We start from the raw sequence: 11,235 nt of genomic DNA, 5'->3' as shown, positions 1-11,235 counted from the left end.
AAGGCCGTTACAATAACTTTTTTTATAACGGCTTGTTGTGTTTCAGCCGTTATAAAAAGAGCTCACAAAAGTGGCGGGAATTTGATGGCCCCAAATGGGAAGACTCATTTGTAACGGCTGTTTTGACTAAAACCGTTACATATACTTCCTCTTGTAACGGCTCTATTTGAAAGTAGCCGTTAGAAATGTGTTTTTTTGTAACGGCTTTGATGAGAAAGGCCGTTATAAATGTCTGATTTGAAAAAAAAAAAAATTCAAAAGCTGTGGAATCCAGCTGCAAAATATTGCAGCTTTTACTGATGTACCTGTTTATAATTCAGAAAACCAAAACAAAAGAGACATCTCGAGCTAACCACACAATAGTAAAACGAAACAACTCATATTGATTGATAGTAACATAAGTTTCAAGTTCGTGCATCGATTCAACCCAAACATATTACATTATATAAAATCAAAATCTCACACACTTATCCCTTACATTCAAATCATCAGCAGGAGTTGGACCACTTCATACCTCGACCTTGTATAGCTCCACATTGCATCATCTTTAACTCCTATAGCTGTTAAATAAGAGTTACAACACAAATTAACCACATTTAGAATATTGATAAGCTTGTATGTCATAAACTCTACTATAATCATTCAAATCAAATTCTAAAAGTTTCAAACATAACAAGTATTAACAACTAACTTAATTAGTGGTTCAGCCTTAGTTCGGCTTCGGCTAAACCCGAGTTCATTTTATGCCATAAACTCTACTATAATCATTCAAATCAAATTCTAAAAGTTTCAAACATAACAAGTATTAACAACTAACTTACTGGTTCAGTCTAAGTTCGGCTTCGTCTTAACCCGAGTTCATTTTATGCCATAAACTCCACTATAATCATTCAAATCTAATCAGAAAGATAACATGATGTTGTAAAGAGAAAGCAACTCACTTCTCTTTCTAATTAACCTAAAAATTATTAAGTATTTAATGGAGGGAAACAAGCTTACCTAGGTTGTGAAGATTCTGAAGTAGTTGGTTGTCGTTGTTGCTGCAAGAGTGTCATCAATGCAGCAATATCTCTATCTCGTCTCTCTGCCATTTCAGCTTGTCTCTCTATCATTTCACGCATTGCAGTTTGGCCTTCCATAAGTTGATCAACTTCCTTTCTGAGCTGGTTATTTTCATTTTGAAGATTTGAAATGACACCCAAGTTTGGCTTTTTAAAACCTGCTTCCTTTGGTGATGAAAAAAAACAAATCTTCATCATTATAAATCACATATGAAAAGAAGAACACCTAATAGAACATTTGTATCCAAGAAACTTTATCGAATAATTGACCTAAGCATTACTGAGCTTCAAACAAAGATTTCAAAACTCACTCTAAAACCATCAATGATATATCATATAATTTTTATGCTTTATAATTTACCTTACAAATTGTAGTTCAATACTGAATTTATGACATATCCATCATTTGACTTTCATATATCACCGATTCTCTAGAGATTTAAAAGTTTCTAACGACAGGTTTAACAAAGTATGACAATACGACAAGGAGAAGGGAGAACCAAATACATCGTTTAGGTTTCTGTTTTACCCATAAAGTGACCTCACATAAGCAGTATGTAGGCAATTTAGAAAACCTATATCTATCCGGAAATGCTTTGGCAGACATTGAGACCATAATTTTTGTCTTTCTCTGGTAATTGGACCAATTTAACTCATAGCTAAGTGAAACCGAGGATGCCAATAGTTTACCTTAAAGCAATTCAATTAAAAATGAAAGAAAAAATCAAAATTTTAACTTCAGTCACTTGGTTTATCGCCGATAATTCGCCCAGGCTTCCCTCTAAACAGATCAGGTCAACTTGAAGTCACAAATTGATCTTATAGCAAATAGTCCGAATCAGGTTCCAAGGTTTACTAGGTCTGATCGGACAAGTAACCTGCAACTGGTAAGTTTTTATCAACCAATTCAACCCTTAGCCATCCTAAAGAAAATTATACTACATATCTATATAGATCGCAAAATGTCTCAATATCCCCCAGCTAACCATATTAAACTTCATCCTAAAGCCAAAAATAAAGCTTTATATACCCCACATATTCTCACCTCTCATCAACTACTACTACTACTACTACCATTCATAATCATCTCAATTCAATAAAGCTTTCTTCAGAACCTTTCTTCAATCTACCCATGGATTCAAGCTTTCTCTCACTACTTCTACTTGCTTCTATCTTCACTCATTCACTATGCATAAAAGTCGTCTCGAAACACGGAACCATGCCCAGTGCTACTACTACTACCTCTAATAAGATCACTGTCATGGGTGTAGTATACTGTGATATATGCTCTAGTAATGTCTTCTCCAAATAAGACGTATTTTTGTAGTGGTACACATCAAAAAATTTTAAAAAACCAGAAACATCTCGTACATGTTATTTTTGAAAAAGGAAAAATTACGGAAAGAAAATAACACCATCACCATCAATATACTAATCGATTTACAAGTCTTTTTGTTCTTTCACCACAAAAATTGCAAGTAAGCTGTACACTTAAACTTCTCCTTGGAAGTTTTCCAAGGTATAGTACCATCAATTTCCTTGGCATTTGGATAGATGGTGAAGATAATGAAGGAAACCATGATTCACTAGAAATTATTTTAATTTTGGCTTTGATTCATCTATTCAACTCCAACCATGATGCATAACTTCATTTTACGTTATTGGTTCAATATCCCAACATGAATTTTGTTCACATTTTTAGAGATAACCAAGTTCTAATCGGTTCTTTACACTATTATAAACTACACATGAGCTCCTAATCTAACAATATATCACTTGAACAATACATTCTCTGGGATTGAGTTAAATGTTAATCTCATATAATTTATCTTTCGGAAAATTTGAAAAACAAATATGAAATTCAAATTAAGTAGTTAGGGAAGAAACTTGAAAAGAAATAACATCCTTCACTATGTGAATCACAATCTTTCTAATTGTTTGATATGTGAATCAGACCAGGTGACATGAAAATCATTGAGGAAAGTACTCGGACGATCAGAGACGAATACGGTAAGAAAACATAACATAAGAGTAAGGCTTGTGTATTTTAAGCTTTTGGTTATATTTGCCACTGTTGGAACTTGTAGGTTTAACTTCTAAGAAAATGAAGAAACCTATGATATGAAATATATGATTATAGACATGCATATTTATAGATAGCGAAATCTTCTGCATTCAAGTGAAAATATTAGCTCCATATATGATAGCTTTTCATTCAATTTACACAACTCTATTGATTTCATACAACTAATAACAAGCATTCCTTGGCCCCTCAAAATTCACCTAAAAACACCTGTTTTTATTTCCACACACATCCTTTAGTTAAGGTTTACATCTGCATTATTCAATTATTATGTATTCTACTATTGTTTCGTGTAGTCGTCTTCGTTCACGTCCTCTTCGAACATATTATCTCAATTATTGAGGTGTTGAAATGAATTTCGTTACGTTATATCTACCTACCAAACGAATGTAAAAGAAAAACGTTAACTCTGTTCTTGGATCATTTCTTAATATACAATTAGGGAAGAAACTAACAATTAGGGAAGAAACGTAAACTGTAAACTGTTAGTACATTTTTCTCAACTAACAATTAGGGAAGAAACTAGTCTACTAACAATTCAATATGAACAAGTTCAGTTCCATATGAACAACCACCAAAATCACAATCTTCACTCTGCAAATACAAAATCACAATTCAAACCAACAAAATTAAACAAAAAAAATTTATCATAAATTCTCGATCCGTACATCAGAAACCCTAGAAATCGAAAATTTGCGAGAAATTTCGCGAGATAAAGTTAAATTAGGTCAAAAGATACATAAAGAAACATTCGACAAGAGAGATTAGAAACAAGATTCCTGACCTAAACTTTTGGCGTAAATAGAAAACTCCGAAAGATTAGAAACATTCGACGAGAGAGAGAGAGAGATAGATGAGTTCACCTTATCGGAACAAGCGAGTGGCGGGGATGATCCCTGCGTCGAAGCTCAGCAGTGGTGGCACCGCCGTGGAACTCTAGGGTTTTTTTTGCCGGTGAAGATTAATAGGAAAGGAAAGGTTCGAACGCCGGAACTATTATTTTCTCTCACTAATAGAAAGAGAAAACCGAAATAGGACCCGTGGTGGTTTCTAGGGCTCACAATTATAACGGCCAAAATAATAAAGGCCGTTATATATAGTATCACTTGTAACGGACATAAGCCGTTATAACAAGTCTGACTCATTTATAACGGCTACGCCGAATAAAGCCGTTATAACAAGTCGTTGTTATAACGGAAAAGCACCCGTTATATTAAAACAACAACACGCCAGAGGCGGGAAATAAATTGGCGCCATCGAATAGTTGGCGCTAAATTAAATAGTTCATTTGCAACGGCTATCCATATGATAGCCGTTATAAAAGAGTACATACTTATAACGGCTCGCGTGGAAGCCGTTATATATACTTTATTTGTAACGGCTCACCGGGAAGCCGTTACAATAAGCCGTTACAAATAGGACGTATTTTTGTAGTGTATTGCGGTGAATGTGTGAGAAGGTAATGCCTGGAAATTTCGGAATGAGATTTCTGATTGTTGAGATGTGAGCTTTTGATTGTCATTGTATCGTCTTTTTGGAATTGCGCAGATAATTGATGAAGTTTTGATTATCACTTTCTAAGTGGATATATTTGATGTTCTTTTCCAACTCCCATGAAATTCCACATAATATTGTTTTGCACTCGCTTCCTTCTGCATTTCTAGATAATACAACATCAATATTCATTTTTTTTTACAGTTGGAACATGAAAGATCTTCTATATTCTTGAACGAAGCATCAATATTGATTTTTATATACGAGTTGACAAGGGGATTCCATGTATTTTCCTTTGAAGAAATTGTTCGGATATTCAAATATTGTTGACATAAACTAAACAATCAGTTGAGATATGAAAAGTTGATTTTCACTTATTAAGTGTGGTCCGACAATTTTAAGCCGTTTGTTTTTTCACGTAATAAGTGATTCACTTCAAAGTGATGGCAAAGTAAGTGCAAAAAAGTAATCTATAACTTGGAGCTTATTTTTTTCACTTACTCTATAAGTGTTAAAAATGACATTATTATCCTTCTCGTAATATAATAATGACCAACATAATCTTAACTAAAAAGAAAATCTTAAATAATAAATAAGTGCAAAACTTTTTTTATGATTTTAGCGACAACTCTTCCCTTTCTTCTCTGATCTTTGGCCTAAGCTTTTCTCTTAATTTTTTTCACTTCTCCTCCTTCACTAATCACGGAACCACCCAACCTCCATGATGCAACGTGAGCTCTTTCTCTTTCATAATTCTTAATTGTTTGCAGTTAATGTTATCGACAAAAAGTATTCTTAAACCTTAGTTCTTTGGTATCTAAACTCGTGAACTTAATGAATTAGTATGAAATTATAATATTTAAATGCTTTAAGGTCAAAATAGACAATTACTCAGTTTCATAACATTTAGATTTAATATAAAAACAAAAATCAAACACTTAGAAGTAATGGAAAACAAACGACATAAGAAGGTATGAACTCCAAAATTCTGGAGGTCCCAAGTTCGATTCCTAGAAGAGGTAGAATCCATGATTTGTTGAACCTGAGTTCTTAAGAAGGTATAAATAATGTAGTTACCTAGGCTTTAGGTCATTTAATTCGTTGGGCTTTAGACCTGTAGTTTAGTTGAGTTTTAAATCTGTTTGTTTCAAAATTTAATTTCAGCGGTTACCGTGTTTATCACATTTTGTATTTTTTTTTATGTACGTATGCCGTTGCAATGACTTTGTAAGTTACTTCCTCAAAAAAAAAATGAAGTTGATTGTTTCTTGATATCTCTCTTCTTATTCCTCTAAAATTAAGGTTATTGTTCTATGGCTAAGTATCCATTCTTCGGGTGCTTCTAAAGGCACCGGGCCAAAAGACTATTAGCACCCGAAAATTTTATTGACTCGGGTTAATGATCATTGACCCGAGTTCTCTATAAGCATCGATTTTTAATGTGAGTGATGTTCACCTCCGTTAGTTTTTTTCCTTCTTCTCTGGTTGTTCAAATTGGGAACTATCTAGGTCATCTTTATTCTCAGAATTCACCTCTGATACAGTACTACTACTACTACTACTACTACCTATAGCTCCAAAAGATGAAGAATTCAAACGGGTTTGCACAAGAGTTCTTATCTATAATATCCCTCTCTAAACCTTTCATTCCCAATTGAATGGCTGTTGCCAAAACCCAATACTTCAATCTCTTCCAAAACTTTAGTAATTAACTCAAAACTCTGATTATTTCTTCCTTCCAAATTTCATTAAATCCAAAGGTAATGAACTCATCTCACTTTCTGTATAACTAACTGATAAACCCTCAAATATTAAAGAGATCATTTTTCAGTTGTAATTTGTTGATGTTGAATCTATCTCGAGTAAATAATTTTCATTTTTATTGATCTTGAATAGGTTTTTTGATGGTGGGTTTTTGTTTTCATATTTGAATATAATCTCAAAATGCAAGCTGGAAGTGTCTTGCCTGCTACAGGTGACTCTTTTTCAGTGACCCACTTAAAGCTTTTTTTTTTTTTTTGTTAAGGAATGACCTACTTAAAGCTTAACCTAGGTATTTCGAGAACAAGGAGTAAATTTAGTTGTAGTAGTAGTTTAAATTTTGATTCAAGATATGGGTTTTTCTTAGAGTACCCAAAAATGAAATGTGTTCTTATTTGGGATCCTAAGAGAGATTCTTCTCGTTCATCTATTCCCTTGGCTTTGGCATTGGAAGAAGAAGCAATAACTAATAAAATTGTCGAAGAAGATTCAATTTTGAGAGAGGGGTTGTCTGGGAAATATGATGGTGGGGAAGTTGGTTCAGATTTTGTGAGAGATGGATGGAGGGATTAGGGTTAAGTTGGCTTTGACCGGTGCCTACATAGTTGTACAGTGCAACAGAAAAAAGAGCAGTTGAGTCTGGTGGTAATAGAGATGAATGCTAACAGCTTTTTGACCCCTTGTCTTTTTTTTTTTTTTTTTTTTTTTTTTCTTTTGAAAGCTTGACCCCTTGTCTTTAGAAGAACCCCATTCTTCTAACCGGAAATAGTACTGTATTTTTTTTTCTCAGGGTAGAGAATGGCTGGAAAATTCGAAAAATACTGTTGAGAATGAGAAGACCGTTTCTAGAGGAGTCTCTTACCCCTCCCTCCTCTAACTTGCTTACACGTTTCGCTCCTCTGTTGATTCTCTCCCCCTGAAATATTTCCAACCGTCAACTCTCTCTCTCTCTCTCTCTGGATTCGTCTCCTTTCTTCTTTAAATACACCAACTTCCCTCCCCTTATTCAGACCAAAAAACAAAAGAAAAACAGAAAATCCAAACACAATTCAAATCTATTTTATTACAGTAATATTTTTCAATCATGGCTGCCAGGGCATCTGTAAGTGTTTTTCTTGTCATTCTCTCTCTCTCTCTCTTCTTCACTTTCTCTCTCTGAAGTGCGAACATTGATAAACAAATTGGGGTTTTGATGCAGACATACTGGAGGACAATGTTGAAGAGAATGGAAGGAAACAGGATGTTTGCAACTACATCCACACTCCCTAAGATGAAACCAGTTGCTGCCACCGTCGAAGCTCCCCTTCACCACCAACCACCTCCAACCCACAAAAAGTAATTACTTCTTTTACACATCTAACATCTTCTTCCATTTGCATATATGTGATTTGAAATTTTAAATGTGAGTTTTGGTTAATGGTGAACGAAAAAACAGGGGAGGGTTAGGGACAAAGTTGAAGGGAGATTACGTACCGATATATGTGACGATGGGTTTGGTGTTGCTGGCGATGACGTTCGGAGTTCACACAGCCAAACAGCAGTTAAATTACGCACCTGCTGTTCAAATCAATAAGAAGAGAAGAGGCGCTGTTCCTGAAGTCGAAGAACCTGATCTTGCCGTTCATAATTCTGATAAATTCATTAACAAGTCTTTTCTTAGAAAAGTTGGTCACATCCAAGACCCAAATCAAGCAACCATCCCTAACCCCATCCGCGGTGACATTTACTCCAGGTACTAACGAAACTCATTCGTTCCATCCATGAATTTCTGTTTTCTGTTTGTTTTATGAAAGTTGTAATGAAATCTGGTTGAAATTGCAGCCCGCGAAAGGCAGAGACATTGGCATCGGTCGGAGTTGGATCGGGTCGATACTGAATCATTCATTACTTGGAAGTCATCCTCACTAGTTAATCAACCAAACTCTTAAAAGAGGGGAGTTAGTTTAGCTTGTGGTGTTTATTTGTTATCAGAAATATGTAATATATTATGTTGTATTTTGATTCTTCTCTTGTTGAAGGAGTAGTAGTTTTGTATTCCATCCTTCTTGTGATCACTCTGGAGAATCTGTCTGTCTCTTAGAGTGAAGGAATGTGATGATGATTACTTCTTTAGACGTCTATTGTTTGCCTCCTTGTATTTCTCGGGGATATTTTGTCTGAATAAAATGGACGTTTCGACTTATGTTGCATCTCTAGGTAATTGGCAGATGATATCCAGAATTCATTTTGAACAAAAAACTGAAAAAGAACGGAAAATCGAACACCAATACCTTGTATGGGCTATAAAATTAGTTCCATTATAAATGAAGGGCTGGCAATATATATTTGATTTCCAAAGGAAATGCTTCTTGTTGAGATGGTGATACATTACTTGTGTTCCGGGAAATTCCCTCCTGGGGAAACCAATAATTTAGAGGAATTTTCAGCTATCAGCAACCCAAAATGAACTTTTGGTACATCAATGAATGAGTGTTGGAGATAGAAATTCTGGCGCGATTTGAAAGAGAGCGAGGCATCCGGAAGGATAACTTATGATTATTTGCATCAACTCCAAAGGCCAGGCTAGGGAGAATGAAATTTAGTTTGATGGCTATATATCCAAGTTCTAGGATGCCTTGATCTAACTCAGTCACCGACTTGTCTTGCATTCTCCAAATAATCTGAAAAATCCACGAAATATCCTTTAAACTTTAAAATTCGACTTAACCCCGAAATAGTCTCGAATACCATAGCGGCTTGAGGGTGTGAAGTGTCTGCAACTAAAAATTCATGTACAACCCCGTTAATTTCAATACATGAGCAACCTGGTTGCTTGCTTATGCCACGAATGTCCATACTTGTCCTCACCCTCTTCACATCATTCCACCTTGAAGCTGCAGCATAAGCATTCGATAATAAAACATGAACTCCACATTTCTGTGGCTCCAACTCTAAAATTCTTTCTGCTGCGAATTCGGCCAGTTCGATATTCCCATTAGTCTTGGACGAAAACAGCAATGACCGCCAAATAACTGCATCCGGTTTAATTGGTATTGCTCTAAGAAAATTTTCTGCTTCCTTCAAAAGTTTGGCACGTCCGAGAAGATCAACTATACAGCCGTAGTGTTCGAGCCTAGGGGTAAGATTATATGTTTTGGTCATTGAGTTAAAATAATAGTACCCTTTATCGACAAATCCACCATGACTACAAGCAGATAACACACCAAGGAAAGTGACCTCATTCGGTTTAACTTCACCAGATGATTCCATCAGTGAAAACAAGTCTAATGCTTCACTAGACTTTCCATTCATGGCAAACCCGGATATCATCACAGTCCAGGAGAAAACATCTTTCAGAACCAATTCGTTAAAAATGTCATGAGCTTTATCAATTTCCCCACATTTCGAATACATATCAACAAGTGCATTATTCACAGTGAGATTCATTTTGATTTCGTTTCTATCGCAATAAGCGTGAACCCATCTTCCTTGGTCCAAAGCACCCAAATGACCACAAGCAGAAATCACACAAGCTACTGTCGCTTCATCGGCTTTCACATTCGCCATCTGCATCTCCCTAAATAACCCAATTGCTTCCTTAAATAAACCAGATTGTGTGTACCCGGAAATCATAGATGTCCAACACACTACATTTCTCTCCGGCATTTGATCGAACACTTTCCTAGCATTGTCTATACAACCACATTTTCCATACATATCGATCAACGACGAACCCAAAAAGACATCTAAAGTGAGCCCATTTTCTATAAAGAAAGCATGAATCTTTCTACCATTAACAAAATCTCCAATTCTTGCACAAGCAGTAAGTGCATTCACAATAGTCACTTCATTAGGTTTCACAGAGTTACTCACCAACAACATATATCCAAATATCTCTAACCCTTTCCCATAAAAATCATTCTGTATGTACCCAGATATCATACTATTCCAGGAAACAACATCTAATATCAAAACAGGAATAAAGTCGAAAACTTTACGAGCAATTTCAATCAACCCACACAAAGAATACATAGAAATAAGAGAATTCTGTACAAAAACATCAAATTCAAAACCTAATTTAAGACTAGATGAATGAATTTCTTCACCTTTGTTTATAAATGAGAGACGTCCACAAGCTTTAAGAATGAAAGGAAAGGTATAATTATCAGGTGAAATACCATTTTGTTTCATTTGGTTATAAAGAAAGATTGCTTCTTTAGGTGAAGAACTGTGGGCATAAGTTCTAAACATGAAATTCCATGAGAATAGATTTGGGTTTGGAATTTGAGAGAAGAAAGTAGGAGTATCTGAAGATGGTGAGAGAGAAAGGAGTTTGCTTGATATGAAGGGATCTTTGAAGAGGTCATTGGTGATGACATGGGAGAGAATTTGATTAAATTGTTTGGTGGTGATGGGTTTGTTTAAGAGAGAGAAAGAGAAGCTGAATTTTGAACAACTTCTACTAAACATTTCATAGTAGTAAGATTTCTGTATCTTTCCTCAACTATTTCTTCTTCAGTTTAGTCAATGGCCTTTGACTGGTCAAATTTACTTTATTGTATTGAATAACTTGCCATGAATTTTGAAATGAGGAATCAACCCAATAAGTACAGTGGGAATGTAAAAAAAAGACTCATTTGAGAAAAATTGGGAATTGGTCCCCAAGTTAGGTTGGGTCATGGGTGGTTGTCCAAACAATCATGTTTGGATGCATATTTCAAATGCTACTAATAGATATCGGAAGCCAACGACATTTTTTCGATGTTTTTTGTTTGTACAATGGTAAGATTTGACAAGCAAAAAGGCATTTTTTTTGCATCGAGTCGAACAAATTTTTACTGACATGCAAGTATAGTG

The 11,235-nt window shown here is 35.1% G+C and overlaps 1 protein-coding gene, 1 long non-coding RNA gene and 1 pseudogene across 5 annotated transcripts; 1 reads left to right on the top strand and 2 right to left on the bottom strand.

Annotated features, from left to right (window-relative positions):
• Window positions 1-363: 363 nt before the first annotated feature.
• On the bottom strand, window positions 364-4,184 carry LOC147542372 (uncharacterized). 3 transcript variants are annotated; one of them, XR_015223699.1, is made up of 3 exons: window positions 3,972-4,184; window positions 1,000-1,226; window positions 364-560 (listed from the first exon to the last, which is right to left on the bottom strand). It is a non-coding gene; the product is annotated as an uncharacterized LOC147542372 (long non-coding RNA). The 3 variants fall into 3 exon arrangements; XR_015223698.1 differs by having other exon boundaries at window positions 4,008-4,152; XR_015223700.1 differs by having other exon boundaries at window positions 1,000-1,219; window positions 4,008-4,142.
• Window positions 4,185-7,188: 3,004 nt separating this feature from the next.
• On the top strand, window positions 7,189-8,581 carry LOC147542371 (ribosome biogenesis NEP1-like protein). The gene is made up of 4 exons (XM_086673350.1): window positions 7,189-7,501; window positions 7,598-7,734; window positions 7,835-8,131; window positions 8,221-8,581. Exons 1-4 carry the CDS (start codon window positions 7,484-7,486, stop codon window positions 8,273-8,275), a joined length of 507 nt encoding a protein of 168 aa, XP_086529476.1. The 5' UTR covers window positions 7,189-7,483; the 3' UTR covers window positions 8,276-8,581.
• On the bottom strand, window positions 7,440-10,880 carry LOC147542370 (pentatricopeptide repeat-containing protein At1g08070, chloroplastic pseudogene; annotated as a pseudogene). The gene has a single exon (XR_015239743.1). The product of XR_015239743.1 is annotated as a pentatricopeptide repeat-containing protein At1g08070, chloroplastic pseudogene (transcript).
• Between the last annotated feature and the right edge of the window lie 355 nt (window positions 10,881-11,235).

The sequence above is a fragment of the Eschscholzia californica genome, unplaced genomic scaffold (assembly GCF_041429995.1).
Source record: "Eschscholzia californica isolate CP2 unplaced genomic scaffold, dmEscCali1.0.p SCAF_4, whole genome shotgun sequence".
Taxonomy (NCBI): Eukaryota; Viridiplantae; Streptophyta; class Magnoliopsida; order Ranunculales; family Papaveraceae; genus Eschscholzia; species Eschscholzia californica.
This window is presented reverse-complemented; position numbering and strand designations above follow the sequence as displayed.